The 16556-nt window shown below is 38.0% G+C and overlaps 1 protein-coding gene across 1 annotated transcript in view; it reads right to left on the reverse strand.

Annotated features, from left to right (window-relative positions):
• Positions 1-13670: 13670 nt before the first annotated feature.
• Positions 13671-16556, reverse strand: part of LOC122802354 (ankyrin and armadillo repeat-containing protein-like) — a 1115117-nt gene continuing 1112231 nt past the window's right edge. Inside the window, exon 22 of the mRNA XM_044071991.1 lies at positions 13671-13853. Coding sequence (XP_043927926.1) covers positions 13671-13853 — 183 coding nt within the window. The remainder of the gene's footprint in view (positions 13854-16556) is intronic.

Here is a 16556-nt window from a genome sequence, read left to right on the forward strand (position 1 = left end):
TCTGATACCATGAATAATTTAAGAGACCTAAACGTGGACACAAATGTAGTGAGGTGGATAGCAAACTGGCTAAAACATAGATTTCATATAAAGTAGCAAGTGCCATCTCAGACAGCAAGAAAGTGACTATCAGTGTACCTCATGGATCAGTGCTATAAACACTGCTATTAGGCATATACTTACTTAACTTCAAAACTGTAAATCCAGACCTATGGATAACAAATTTTTATTTAATTTATTTACTTACCCTTGGTGCAGCGGTTAGCGTTGTCGCCTCACAGCAAGAGGTTCTCCCATTCGATTCTCAGCTGGAGCGCCTTCTGTGTGGAGTCTGCACATCCTCCCTGCAGTTGAGTGACGTTAAAGACATGCAGGTAGGTGCGAGCATGAATGGGCGTGCCTTCATTGAAGGTTGGGCGTCGGGCTGACAACACGGCACTGTAAAATCCACTGCCAATCATGAGCAGACCGGAGTTCCGCTGTGGCAACCCCTAACCAGGAAAAGCTGAAAGAGACTTACCCTTGTTCACAGGGCAAGTCCCACTAGGCTAGTGACCTCTTTTCAGGGGAAATCTGATGTGGTATTTTATAATAGTAGAGGTAATTTGGCCAGTGCATTGGGGAGCTTCCCCTACTCTTTGGAGCTCCTACAGCAGAAAGGAACAGGTTTAAAGGGAGCAGCAGCAGCATGGAAGGATATAGAAAAGCTATGGAGGTGGCACATGAGAATTTGGAGAAAAAATTGTTGAAAGTGGAGTATCAGAATGCCTGTGTTGTGAGTGATAGGAATGAGCAGCTTATTGCTGCCTCAATAGAGAATGAAGCAAGTAAGTTCATTGGAGTGGTGCAAATAACAGAACTGACATCATGAGGGCTTGCAGATGATGCTCTTTTGAAAATAATCCAATAGAATGATCCAGGAGTCAGTTCTGCTGTTTCATGAGGTGAGATGGCAGACAGCCTTTTTGGAAGTGCTGAGAATGGTAATATAGAGAGGTAACGTGGTGATGTGGCAGCAGAGAATGCAGCAGTGACAATAAGTAAAAGGAGAAAGCAGCAACAAATTGGGAAGGAATCTAGTTTTGTGGCAGCACAGAATGCAGTAATTAAAACATATGCAGCAGTGACAGCAGGCAAAAAGGAGTACAGCAACAATCTGAAAGTAAAACTGTTTTTAAAAAGAAGAAAAGGCCAAATGTGAGGATAAAAACAAAAAAAATGACACTGTAATAGGGATATACTATGTATGGGACAATATGATAACTGTTCTGGGTTTTAAAGCTCAAGGAATTTGGTCTGTTATTCATATAGGGACAGAAAATGTTTGTGACAGCATTTGAAACCGAGGGACAGATAACATTTCTGGATCTGTGTAACAAAAAGGACATTTACCATTGGAACAATTGTTTTCTGGTAGTAACTTTAATGTTAAAAAAATGTGACTTTGCATATTAGAACTAACTGGAAGAAGATGATGTTAAAATATGCATGCAGGGTTTGTAGGAAACTCTTGATAACAGTGTGAAAGTAAGAGATGAAAGAAACTTATGGAATGGAAGGCAGAGGGTGGAAGCTGTTTTGAAACGTGGAAAAAAAAAACATGGTGAAACACTTGCTGAGTGTTATTATTTTGACTGGTCATAGAAGAACACTAAGATATGCTGGCCAGCCTAAATTGTGTTTCTTTTGTGGGGACTTTTCTCATTTAATTAATGATGGTAACAAAATACAATGTAACTAGTGTGGGGAGAAAGGGAATATAGCAAATGTGTGTGGCCGAATGCAGAGGCTTGAGTTAAAAATGGACATTTTTGAATGGACTGTCAAAAACAAACAATAAATAATGAAAAAGAAGGGAAAAGAGAATAAAACATACATGAGGAAGCTGTCTACAAGAGGCTGGAGAAGATGTGAGCTACGTGAAGAAGAAACTGGAATAACAAAAAAAAGGAGGAGTGAGATAGCATGCATGTAGAGAGGTCATGAGAAGGGATTGACACGAAATTTTTTGAAGTTCTAGCTAGTGAAAAATCCGATGCTGAGGATCAAGGATTAAGTGTACATAAACCCATAAAGAATAAAAATAAGAACATTAAAAATTACAAATATTTCCCTTAAACTTACAAAGAAAGAATAATAATTTTAGAGTGCTTCCATTAAAGACAAACCATATTATTAACACTGTAAGAAGGCTAGGGATACTGGAATGGTGTGCTGAATGTGCTGCGGATAACATTATGTTAGAGGTTGTAAGATTACTGACAAGTGAAGATAGACTGCAAAAAGAAAAACTGTGGAGTGGAACTATAGTATGGAACTTAGGAAGTGAAAATTGTTCTAGAGTGGCTATGTTGCATAAAACTCCTGGGAAGGTTAACTGCTGTGGATGTGTAGTGGAGAGAACATATTTATAGAGTTATAGCATTATATGCCTATATAACTAACAAGGAAAGAGAAAATATGCTTCAACAGATAGACTATGTGGTGGTTAACATGAAAATTATAATTGAAATTGACTTTAATTGTGATTTAAGGGGAAGACATAAAAAAGGGAAGGCTAGAAAAAACAGGAAGTGATAATGTGTGGATATTAGCATTGTGGAACAAAAGTCAATGGACTTATGGAGGCACTTGGATCTGAAACTGATTACTTTTTATTAGCGAAGACTTGGGGTTGCTGATGGTGATAAAGTTGTGATGGGCTTTTCAGATGATTTATGGAGGTGGTGGAAGAAAGGTAGTATAATAAAATAAAAAACGGAATACAAAAAATGAGAAATTATGGGATAGAAGTGGAGAATGGGAAGGGTTTTAGTTATGGAAGGATCTTATAACTATAAAGGACTTCTATAAAATATGGTCTGAGAAGTAGATACAGGTATACTTTTTTTTTCAATGGGAGGATGATGTAAGAAAGGAAGAAACTGTAAATTAAGGGAAAATTTATAGAAAGATTTAGGGAATTTAGAGAATAACACAAGAGAGTATTATTATATGGAAAATAAACATATAAAAGAAATTGAGAAGAAATTAAGGCATTACTGTTTAGGCAGGGATATTTACAAGGGAGAAGGTAGGAAGTATCTGCATATTTGGGTAAAATAATACAGGGGGATACTAGTATATTGAGAAAAATAAAAATCTAAAAGGAGAGGTAAAAGGAACACAAAACAAATTATGAGTATTGTAGTACAGCATGTGGAAAAAATCTATAAGAGTATATGGACTGAAAATAAGACAGAATGGTAGATAAAGAAACTTCTAGAATGAAGAGGGCAGCAAAGCGGTGCAGTGGATAGTGTTGTTGACTTACAAGTGGTTCCCCAGTTCGATTCTCATCTGGGGTGCTTTTTATGTGGACTTTGCATGTCCTCCCTGTGTTCACGTGGGTTTCCTCTGGGTGCTCTGGTTTCCTTCCACATTCCAAAGACGTGCAGTTGGTGGATTGGGCACTCTAACTTAGACACAAGTGTGAGTGTGCATGTGAGTGTGTGGTGTGGAATAACTACTGCGGCAGTACTAGCTACCTGACAGTGTAAACCCTGGCTTTAAATGATTGTCGCTGTTGAAGTGACACCCCAACCCCATGTGCAAAAATAGGAAAAAGGGGTTGTGGATGAATGCATGGAATTACGGAAGAGTTTGAAAAAGAAATCATTATTAGTAACTGGATGAAATGCTTAAGAAAGTAATTATTGATTCAGTATCAGGTCCAGATGGTATAGGGTATGGAATCATATCTCTCAAGCTTTTAGAGCAATAAAATCTGGACAAAACCATAAATAATGGTGGGATAAAGGCCCAAAAACAGGGGCAATTTTTAAATGTTACTCATAAACTTTGAAAGTTGATAGGATAACAGATTTTCCACTGGCCTGAATTTTCTGAACGGTATAAAGCCTGAAACTGAAATGCCTGCCATAAATTTCTGACTTCCATCCTCAGTGATTTGCCAAACATTTGCCAGAAAACCAAAAATCTATGAGGAACAGACCAAAAATATGAGGCAAAAATCTGGACATTCAGTGAAAATCTGGACAGTTGAAAGATATGTGTGGAATGTACAATAAATTAATGGGCTGGCAAAGAAATTATTTTGTAAATGACTGAATGAGCGGGTGATTGTGGTGGTGCAGCGGTTAACATAGCCACCTCACAGCAAGAGGTTCTCTGGTTCGATTCTTGGCTGGGGTGCCTTCTGTGCGGAGTCTGCATGTTCTCTCTGCAGTGGCGTGGGTTTCCTCCAACATCCCAAAAACATGCTGCAGGTGGATTGGACACTCTACATTTGCCCTAGGTATGAGTGTGCACCTTCTGTGTAAGGTTGGATGCTGGGCTGGCAACTCAACACAGTAAAACTCTACTGCCAATTGTTCTGCGGACTGTTGTTCCTCTGTGGCGACCCCTAACAGGAAAAGCTGGAAGAAGTAGACTGAATGAATGGTTGAAGGAAGGGTTTGTTTATGAAGTATTATCTAGTGGGATATTACTATTTACATGAAAGAAAGATGAGAAAAATTAAATAAAACATTGGAGACCCATCACACAGAATAACTCAGATTATAATTTTTTATGGGAATAATACAGAGGAACATGGAAGGAAGGATGAGTGATATTATGTAAGAAAGTATATATGTTATAAAGGGAATGGATGCCAAAATTGTTATTGGTTGTGAGAGAAATTGTGGATAATGTTATAAGTAAAAGGGACAGAGTGAAACTTATGGTAGGTGATATTAGCAAGGGTTTTGATATAGTAGTACATGATGCTTTGTGGGATGTTATAAGGATATATGGAACAGGTAATATAATTAGGAGAATGTGTATGTCAACATATAATAATAGAGTAAGAGCGTTAATGAATGGGTGGCTGAGTACAGAAATATGCATGAAGTGTGGTATAGAACAAGGATGTCTCATGAGTGGAGTATTGTTTGTGTTGGTGATGAATTCAATAGTGAGTGAAGAGACAGACAAAAAGGACAAAATGCTAGATATGAGATGCAAAAGGAGGTGGTAATACTAGTAGTTTTGACATACACAGATGATATAGTTATAGCTGCTAAGAACAAAATATGGATGAGTGAAGTGTTAGTTTGTCTGAATGGCTGTATAAAGGAAATGGGAATGATCTTGAATAAATATAAAAGTTAAGGTTTGGGTGGTGTAGTGAAAATTGGAGGGGGGTGTATTTTTCAGTGAAAGTATAAAGTGTCTTTGCTAGGAAAAAAAATTGAGAAAAAAATATGTAGTTATGACACAAGAGTTTGAAGAGTTTGATAAAAGAAAAGAAAGAAATACATCTTCTGTGTAGAATGTATAGATTAACATTCAGGAAAAAAGGTTTATCTGGTGAATTCAGTATTAATAGGGAAAACAGTTTATATGTCGAATGTTTAAATGATCCCAGTAAAATATGAAAAAGAAATTCTGCAATTGGTGTTTTCTTTCATATGGAGTTCAAGATTAAACCCAGTGAAAAGAGGTGTGTTGTATATGAATGAAGATGAAAGGGGGTTGGGGTTACTAAATCCAGTTATTCATTCTTCTTTTTTAAACTTGTATAAAGTATTAGAGTGGGTAAAGGAAGGGAATGAGAATTTAATAATGAGAATGTTTAAATGTAAGTACATAAAATTCTGGGAGATGACAAGAGAAAGGGAAAAATATAAATTAAATTAAAAAGTAGCAAGAAAAAATATTAACATGGAAAATAAACATTGATGATATAGTGGAAGATAGAAGGATGTGGTATAATAATGTGATGATTTAATAATATAATGTAAATCCATGGGAAAATTTACAAGAGAAAGGTATTAAAACCATTAAAGAAAGGAAAAAAAGTGGAGTGCCAAGACAGTAGAGTGTCCAGATTTCCTATGGAGACTGGCAATAAATAAATAACCAGTAATGGGTATATGCCATATAAAAGAAAGTTGAAAGAGTGTATTTATTTTGTTGAGAGTCCAGGGCAACAGAGCATGTTTTTGAAATGTAAAAGAGTGGTAAAACCTTGGGAAAAATTGTGAGAAGAAAATGTTTTGATAATCAATATAGTTATGAATATGTTTATGTATGGATATTATATGAATAATTAGAAAGAATATATGAAAAGGGTAGATAAGAATTTATTTTATGTAACACGGGCTATTTAGAATGAAAGGCTGAATGAAATTATGGCTGTGGAAGGAGTGGGGCCTATTGTGGAAGTGTAATAATGAGGATGTTATTAGAAAAATGATAACTAGTAAGAAATAGAAATGTGTGCTATGTGCCTTTAAATATGTACATTTTGTGAATATGTAAATAATGTTTTTTTTTTTATGTTGTGTTAAATAAAGACCCCCTTACTCTTTTTGATAGGTAACATGGGTTCTTTTATACCACAAACTCAAGCGGATGGGATCTCAGTGTAACTTCTCATCTGAAGGATGACACATTCAGGAGCACAACACCCCCTTTATGCTGCACTACAATTTCAGCAATATATCTACCTGGTGTGGGAATATAACCCAGTGACTACAACTTTGGGGTTATTGCCCAATCACCCCTTGATACAGAGTCGCTACATCAAGAAACAATCTTCACTGACCAATGGTGCACTGAAAAAAAAAACATTTTTGCCCAGCTTACATCATAGTTAGCCCCCTTCTCCAAACAGATGCAGTAATCAGGAATCTTGGCACCAGGGTTGACAACTTCTTCTCTTTTGACCACCATGTAGCATTAGTTTTACAGGGTGATTGGTCTGACAGCACTGCCTGGCCTTCCACCTGACCCACAATGACCAGTAAACCCAAGTTATTTTAGAATAACCCTTGCCACCTGTGAGTATTATGTGCAAACAAAGACATTTGCCCTTTACACATTCACCAAAAAAATGTGTTGGAATATACTAGTAATAATTTTTGAGAGACCAGACAGCCTGGGCATCCTAACAGCTGATGTGTCATTTGAATTAGCTAAACAACTGATGTCTAATCTCAAATGGGGGCCCCTTCAGTCCAGTCTAAAAATTCTAACAGCAAGGCTTGAGTGCCTTAGAAGATGATCTAGGAGATAGACAGCTGCAAAGCAATTGTGATTGGTGACCAGAAACATCAGCCCTTAATCCCTATAAGACTTCTAGACCCTTTTTTCCATTTGTCATTGATTTCTAAATTGAGTCCTTATGTGCCAGGATTACCATCTCACAGAAATATGAGACTCTAATATGCAGGTATATTTTCTGCAATCATATTAGAATAGTAAAATATCAGTTTAGTTCTGCTTCCTATATCTCAAGCCTTTATTTCTTCTTAGAGGATTGTGGAACCCATTGACATTAACAGTCGCTGCATATAAGCCAAAGGGCCAAATCACTTGTTCAAGATCCCAGAGAAAAATATTTTTTTTTATGGTTAGAATTTGTTTTTGGTTCAAAATCATAGCTAACAACCATCAACAGGATTACCCTTCCAAATCTCCATCCCTACAACAAGCTAATTATGGGCCCAAATGTTAAAGAATAATATCCGGAAACAATGTCAAACCTGGCCATTTCTTCATTTATTTTAAACAAGAAACATCTTCTTTAAATTATCAGTTAAGACATAGGCAATCATACATTTATATAAATGAAAACAAACCATACTGACATATTTTAGTTGCAAACATTATACATCACTTATAATCTATCCAATCACTGTCAGTCAAACATTGCATAGATTCATAGGTTCATAGCAAGATACTAGGCTATTGGCCCTAAGGCCTTTATAAGCCTAGCCATGTTATACCCTTGTTCCCTTATTGACCAATTTATATAGTCTATACTTGCAGTGCAAGATTATGATCAGCACCGACTGCTCTTATCTAAGAGGGACATAGGTGACACCCCCAGGGTAAATTTATGGCCTCTCATCCAGTTTTCTAAGTTCTGCTTAAATAGGATAATTGAGGAGTTATTTTTTACATGAATTGGGAGTTTGTTCCAGAGAATGGCAATCTCTGGGAGACATATCTGTCTCTCTAGCATGTCCTGTTAATGTTACAAGCTAGGATAAGATCCCTAGAGCAAGTGAATCTTGTCCCATTTGCCTTGCGGATGTGCAGCATTTCCATTAAGGCAAGGTCCGAGACTGCTCTGTAGGCCAGGCAAAAGTCACCTCTCAGCAGCCTATAAGATACAGAGTATAGTGACAAGGCCTTCAGTCTGTCTATGTAGGTCATGTGTTGAAGGCCTTGAATTTTCTTGGTGAGAAACCTCTGAGGTCTCTCCAGCGGCTGCAGGTGTCTGGTAAGGTACATACAGAGGGGCACATTGTACTCTATTAGTAGTCTGATGAGGGATGAGTCCAGGGGAGTTATAACACCCTTAGCTCTGGATGCAATGCCCTTACTTATGAGATGTGCAACATAGAAGGCCTTCCTTACTACTGTGGACACATGGCAATCAAAGTTAAGGTTGCTTTCAACCTGTGTTCCCAAATCTCTCACCACAGGGTTAGAGCTAAGGGGGGGTACTGTTAATATTGTAATTTGCAGGGACTTCCCCTTTGTCAAAAGGGATGATAACACATTTTTTTTGTGTTCAGTTTAAGTCTGTGGCTTTGGCACCAAATCATTTGTCTGTGTAAGCCCTTCTTGTAATCTGTCAGCATTACTGGGGGCACTCAGTGACTGCACTCAATTTGCAGTCATCGGTGAACTTGGTAAACCACAGGCCATCTATTTTCACCCATAATTTTGAGAAATAGATTCCAAACAGTAGGGGGCCCAGCACAGATGCTTGTGGTACACCACTGGTAATTGGTCTGCAGGTAGAGGTGGAAACCCTAACATTGACTGTATGCATTCTGTTGGTGAGCCAGTTGGCTACCCGTCTAGTGACATATGGGTTAATTTCTGGCTGAGTGAGTTTCTCAGTGATGCCTGAGTGGGCTATATGTACTGTTTTGCCTTCATCCAGGGCTTTGGTGACATTCTCACAGAAGTCCATCAGGTTTAATAATCATGACCTACCCTTAACAAAGCCAAATTGGGTCAGGTCAAGATTTTGAAAGTAACCTATGTCTTTGTTGATAAGGTCCATGATGATACTCTCCATGGCCTTGCAGATAAGGCTGGTTAGGTTTATGGGTCTATAGGTCCCAGGTTCAGTTGATGGACCCCCTTTGTGCAAGGTAATTACTGTTGCTGTTTTCCACTCTGCTGGGACAAAGCCAGTACTTAGACTGTGGTTGAAGACAGTGCCAAGTGGTTCCGCTAGGCCCTGTTTTAGACCATTTAGTAGGCAGCCTTGAATGTTATCTGGTCCCATAGAGGCTTATTCAGATTTTGCCTTCTTTTAAACCTCATTCCTTCTCTGCATGTACTGTTCCCACAATTCCCATTTTTTTCTATGAAATTTGCTCCTTCCCTTTTTTAAAGATCCCTTTTCCAGTTGGTTTATCTCTATTACTATAGTCACTACTTATAGTATAACTGGTTTAGACTTTGATTTCCATTTTCTAGCAATTAGCAAAGCCTTACTGTCTAGGCAATTCCGATTCTATATCATAGCCCAAAAATCATTTCCTTAGTCATACAGTTTGCTCACCCAGTATTTCTGATAGAATAGTCTTCAGGGAATTTTTGAAGTCTGCCAACTCATTATACTCCCAGAAAATATGTTCACAATTACCACTTTCTTCCCCATCACACTTCCAAAATTTGCTCTCTACCTGAGGAAAAATTCTTTGGAGTCTACTTGGGGTATAAAAATACCCATGTAAACACTTCAAAGCAAAGATCCAAAATCTTCTAGACTTTGTTTCATATTTAGGAGACATACATATACCCCACCCATTGTTTCTTTGCTAATTGCTTATCGAGTTTCTCTTCCCAATACTTTCTACCCTCCTCTGATTGATTCTTATAGTTGTCATGCAATATTTTATATGCTCTATTAATTATCCCTTTTTTAACAGCAGCTTCTGTTCTAGATTCTACTAATAACTCTACCAGTGCTGGTCTTTAACTTAGAATCCCCCTATTTCTTTATCTTTGCGTGTACTCTGATATAAGTCCTTGATAGGGAAGGCAATCTCTATCCTGCAGTCCAAATAAATTCTTGGCCTCTTCCCATTCCATTATCTTTTCCCTCTCTAATTATTTGCTCCCAATACCTTGGTTCTTTTGCCAGTTTTGTTGAATAAATTCAAGCCCCCTCTTGTCTATTGTCTGTATCCCTAATTGCAGTCATCCCTATCGTCAGAATCTCCTTTCTCCATTCTCATGTTGGCTTAGTTCTTAGAACACTTTCTGCTACTTTATAAATATTATATTCTGTATGGTTATTGTTATTCTCCTTAAGGATCTGCATCCAAAATCCCAGTCTTACTTTGCTTTTTTCCACTACCCATTCCTTAAATTCCAGTGTTTCATTTTTATTTCACTACCCTGCATTTTTTAGTTATTATTGAGGCATGGTCTGAAGTAGTTATTGGACACATATCAAAAGTTTCAATTAAATGCATGTCTTCCTGTGAAATAGAAGTTCAGTCTAGATAGCCCAGTTTTTGTATTTTGGAGAATAATATGTAAATTCACTCAGAACTCCTACTACTGAATTCACATATTCCATGCCAAATATTTTCATAAATTTCTTGATAATTTTACCTTCCTTTGTTATATTTTCCCCTCTAGGCCTCCCAGATACAACATCACTGCTGCAAATCAAATTCCAGTCCCCACCTATAAGGAATGCTGAAAGCTGATTATTTCTCCCAGGATTTTCTTAAACTCTGTTATAGCAGTTTTAGGTGGAATATAAATACATGCCAGTATAATCTTCCTCCCTTGCCAGTAGCCCCTTAGTACTACAAATCTACCATTATTATCATGCTTATCCTCTTCTATCACTATTGGAACTTCTCTTGCAATTAATATAAGTACTCCTTTTTCCTTTGTCCCAGGTATTTCGCTGAATAACCATCATTTCTTTCTTTCTTTATTTTGAATTTGTTGAATGCGGTCGAGCACTGATCCCAATAGACTTATTTCAGTCTTAACCCAGAAGTACAGAGGAAACTAAAAAAAATACAAATAACATACATGCATATATACATATAAAAAAGACAAACAGAGAAATACAAAGAATAATATGTGCAGTGCATTATACAGAATTATTACACACACACACACACACACACACACACACACACACACATATATATATATATATATATATATATATATATATATATATATATAGTTCCCTATCAGAAGCCTGAAACACTATAAGCCTGAAAATCAAAATCCTGAAACCAAAAGCCTGAAAATTCAAAATCCCGAAAACCCAAAATCCTGAAACTCAAAATCCTGAAAACACAAAATGGACATACTGACGTCATTGTGGCTTTGCTATTGTTAGCCCTGTGGTGTTAGGTCATGCGTTGGGTTCAGGTAAGTATCTTGGTTTTATGTTAGGGTTAGGGGCGTTTAAGTGAGTTAGGGTTAGGGCAGGTTAGGCATGTATGCAATAGTGACAAATATTGGGGTTGGGGCGGTTTAAGTGAGTTAGGGTTAGAGGCGGTCAGGTGAGTGTGATAGTGACGGACCTTAGGGTTAGGGTTAGGGTCAGGGTCAGTTGGTAGATATTAGTGTCTTTATAGTGACATATTAGCATTATTTGTGTTTTCAGGATTTTGAGTTTCAGGATTTTGGGTTTTCGGGATTTTGAATTTTCAGGCTTTTGGGTTCAGGATTTTGATTTTCAGGCTTATAGTGTTTCAGGCTTCTGATAGGGAACCATATATATATATATATATATATATATATATATATATATATATATATATATATATATATATAGATCTAGGATGTCTGAATCCATAAAACTCGAACACACTTTAACGAAAGTGCTTTTATCGAAAAAGCGCTTTCATTAATGCGTGTGACAAAATAAAACAAAAAACACTACATTTACATTTTAACATGAAATAGTTTTGAGGGAAGTAGAAAGTCAGTTTAGTGTGCAATAGGTAGACAGTTTGTTTTTTCTAAGAACTTGCATTGGTGTTCATTTCTGGGGGAGAGAGTTGTAAACCTGCAGATACTGTTAGAAAGTGTTAAATAGTGAGTGTATTTTTTGGATGTATCTGCAATGATAGGGGGCCATATTCAGCTCAGCTAGCAGGATACCTTTTCCTACAACATTTTTGGTGGCTCAGAAAGAAATTGGAATTTTTTTAGCCCAGAGTAAGATATGAAGGCTCAAAACTTCCTTACCCCTCATCTTGACAGAATATAGTTTAATAGCTCATAATTTTTACCCAGGGAAACAGACTGCATTTATTCATGCACATGCAAGGGGACTCTTGTTTAATTAGAAGTTTACCTTTCACACTTGTTTCTGATCTTGAAGTTGAACACTTATAGCTTTAATAATTAAGGGGTTTGTTTTTCTTCCCCCCCTTTTTTTGTCTGACCACTACTGTGCTTGGGCTGTGTAACCTCTATTTTGCCTGCTTACTCCTTGCACACCTTGGTAGATTGAATCCAGCTGGGGGAGGTGTGTCCTGTTTTGCTCTCCTCCCACCCCAATCTTCCAGCCACCCCCAATCTTCCAGCCACCCCTAGGCTCACCAGTTTATACCACACTGTCTCCACCCTCTTCCCACAAACTTCTGACTACCCATTAAAGAAACACACAACTTCACTAAAACTGCATCCCACTTCCTTAACCACCTTAATGTGAAATATTCCCACCCTAATCTTCCATACCATTTCATCACCATGAAAACAAACAGATCATTCGCAACCCCTTCACCTTACCATATACACTCTCTGGTCTTGTCCCATCAACACAGACTCCTGATACTTACTTTCAGAACTCCTTTTCTACCCTAGCCTCCACAATGCTTCTCCACCTCACTGCCTTACTCCTTATTCCTTTAACACACTACAGTATACCATTAATAGCACTGCCTCTTCTCTCATCCCTCGCCCTGCACTTCAGTAACCTACCACAAAGCCCCACAATCATTCATTTGAACTCCAAGGCTTACCCCTCCTGTTTACACACTCCATTCTCTACCTACTACTCACATATATCTCCAATGTCACACTCCCTTTTCCTCATCTCCTCCAAAACTACCAAACCCCAACAAACTTAATCATCCCTATAAATTCATCCTAGTTCTGCTCATACTCTTCCTCAGAGCCACCAGTATTTAAACCGATCCAGGTCTCTCCCACTACATAACACTCATAACTTTCCCAACATCTCCACTCTCTTCTGATCTTATTGACCACTTCCCACTTCTTCATTCCCTCCTAGATTGTGGTGTTAGCACATCCCTATCACCTCCAGTACTCCATACCATTGGAGTGCCCCAGGGATCTATACTTCCTCCACTGTTGTTTTCAATCTTTGTTAACAAACTATCCTCTGATCTCCCTAAACATCTTATCACTCTTTATGCAGATGACATATTTTTTCTTGAATCCAGTTCCTCACATTTAACTATTTAAATCCAGCTTCAGTCTGATCTTCACTCCCTTAAATTTTGGCTAAATAACCATAAGCTGCTCCTAAAACCTTCCAACACAAAAAAGTATGATATTTGGAACATCAAAAAAAAGAAAAGAAACAAAAACCTCCTAAAAATTTCAACAGTACTGATCTCAATAGTTCCCTAATAGACCAGTCACTTAACTTGCCACATTGAAAACACCAGGAAAAAGATCAGTTCTCTTTTATTCTGGACCTGGGAAATATCTCCCCTTTTATCCAGACTGGCTACAGCTGCAATAGGCAAAGAATCCTCCTTGCTCAACTTAAATACGGGTTCCTCATCATAGCCCCAGCCTCCAAATACAACTTGTCCACTCTAAAGTCCATTGGAAAGAAAATCAGCTAATTAATTTCCAATTCTCCCCTCAGGAACACCATTGCATCACCCCCTACAAAACCAAAGGGCTACTAGTCTCCTACAGAGTTGAACTAGTCCAAGGGTCTCTCATTTACATACTACTTCAACCAACTGCCTTGCCACCTCTTGCAGCCATTCCATAATAAAACAACCCCCTACAACCTCCACAACCTCTCTCAATTAACTCCCTCACTCTAGACGTCCCAAAATGAACTGCATTGTACAGACAATTCCTTCTCCATTCTTGCACCCAAACTCTGGCAGTCCATCCCCCCGCATAAAAGAAGTTTCCTGTTTCCCACATTCAGAGAGCAACTCAAAAGATACCTCCATCAAAAATCTGACTGCAAGTGCTTTTCCAGTGGACACTCAACCTAACATCCTCCTCACCTTTTACTTTGACCCTCTGTTCTTGCCTCCTGCTTCCTTCCCTCTCATGTCTACTACTAAAATTAATTCACAATTGTTTTTTTACACAATAATATTTGCATATTGTTTCAATTCTCTATGGGATTATCTACCTTTTGGGAATTTGTTGTTTAATTTGTTTGTGAATTTCTTCACTCTGGATGTGCCTGCAAATGGTCTATTGTGATCAGTGTACTATCCCGGTAAACAAACTGAATAAATAAATATACATAAGACTTTTGAGGAAGATGGTAAAATGCCACCACTTAGAACCCCAGAGTTAGAGGAACCAGATTGTGTCTGGACCATCTGTACGTCACTTCCAGAACCCTCCCATTTGCCTAGTGTTCTTCAAATCATAACTATAGCAGCAATGGCAGGGCTGGAGTTAGCACATGTGATTAAGGTGGTGCAGGGGAGAGGGAGAAGCCTCCGTGTCCATCCTTACTCATGTGTGATAACCATAATCCCAACCCTGCTGCTAACCCCATTGCCTTACCAAAACACCTTTCTCTAATAGTGTCACTAGTAAGGCAAAGTGTGTGTAAAGCTACCATTAAATCAGAGTTTTTCTTTTTTTTTTTTTGTTGACTGATTACAAAGGAAATGTTTGTTTTCTTTTTCTGTTGTGGTATTTGTTTGGTTGTTTTTCAATTTTATTTGATGTTCTGATTTGCAGAAATTGATTTAATGTGCAACATCAATGTTTTATAATATACTCATATATGTGTGTGTGTGTGTGTGTGTGTGTGTGTGTGTGTGTGTGTATATATATATATATATATATATATATATATATATATATATATATATATATATGGGTCTACTTTGTTTTGTTGAATCTCATTTCACTGAATTTCATTTCACCCCGACCACTTTGCTGAAAACTCAAATTATTGAAAACTCATTTCACTGAATCTCATTTCACTGAACTGCAGTTAGTATATATGGCACTGTGTAGAGTACTGTAAGGCAAATGAAACTGGAGCACCTGGAGGAAACCCATGTGAATGAAAGGAGGACATGTAGACTCTGCATAGAAGGCACCCCAGCTGAGAACTGAACCAGAGTAACACTTGGTATGAGGTGACAATGCCACCGCTGCACCACTGTGCCACCCTCTATGTAACACTATGTCAGCCATAATCTTCAGTTGAGGCTATGCAGTATAGTGCATGTTTTGCTTGACTAAAAATGATTATTTATAACAGTGATAGCGTCTATGTTGTTTAGGGACCTTCCAACATTACTGTCTTGAAATGTGGCCCATCTGGCAAACATATTCATCTGCAGATCCATACATGGCTTGTGTAGTTTCCAGTGCCAGTCCACAATATGGTGCCCCCCACAGCTCTTCAAGTGAAGAGCCAAAAAAGGACTCCAGCTTTTACTACAGAAAGCTTATTGGTGCTTTTGTACCAATTGCTTCATACATCAGCCAAATCCCCCCTCCCCAGCTCTAAAAGTGAAAAAAAACACAAAATGAACTTCTACTTAGCACAAACATTAGTGGTGCCTTTCTCTACTGGCATTTTGGTATAGAAAAAAAGAACTCAGGAACTCTCAATCACACCCCTAAGACTTTGCACCCAGGCATACCTCTCAACCTCTTAGAGCAAAAAATCTAGACAAAGCCTAAAATGATGGGGGGTGGATAAACAGGGACAGATTTTAAATATTGCTCTTACAAACTTAGAAAGATGATAGAATAATAGGTTTTGTATTAGCATGGAATTTCTGAAGGATGTGGAGTCCTAAACTCAAATGTTTGTCATTATTTAATTACTTCAGTCCTCAGCTATCTGCCAGAAAATACAGATTTTAGGAGGAACACACCAAAAATATGAGGCAAAAATCTGGACATTCTGCGAAAATCTGTACAGTTGAGAGGTATGCGACCCAGGGCAGGTGACCCCTTCACCTTGCCCTTGCTACACTATTGTTCATGTGTATTAACAAGTCCCATTATCCTACATGTTATAATTTGCCAGATTATTGTTTCAATAGAGAAACTAAACCTTCTCTGCAACTAGCTTTTTAGGATGCTGGTGACAGCTGCATGCAATGCGATGTGTGCCATGTACAGAATGTATGATACAGAACATGGTTAATCTTACTTAGACACGCCTCATGTCCTTGGCAGTCACAGCATCCATGTGGCTTTCATGTCCTTTGTATGTTACTACAGGAAGGAGTGGCAAGTTTGGGTATACATGCTCATGCACACTGAATATGACATACTATACCCTTAGA

Source organism: Protopterus annectens, chromosome 5.part0 (assembly GCF_019279795.1).
Source record: "Protopterus annectens isolate FY-2018-M chromosome 5.part0, PAN1.0, whole genome shotgun sequence".
Taxonomy (NCBI): Eukaryota; Metazoa; Chordata; order Ceratodontiformes; family Protopteridae; genus Protopterus; species Protopterus annectens.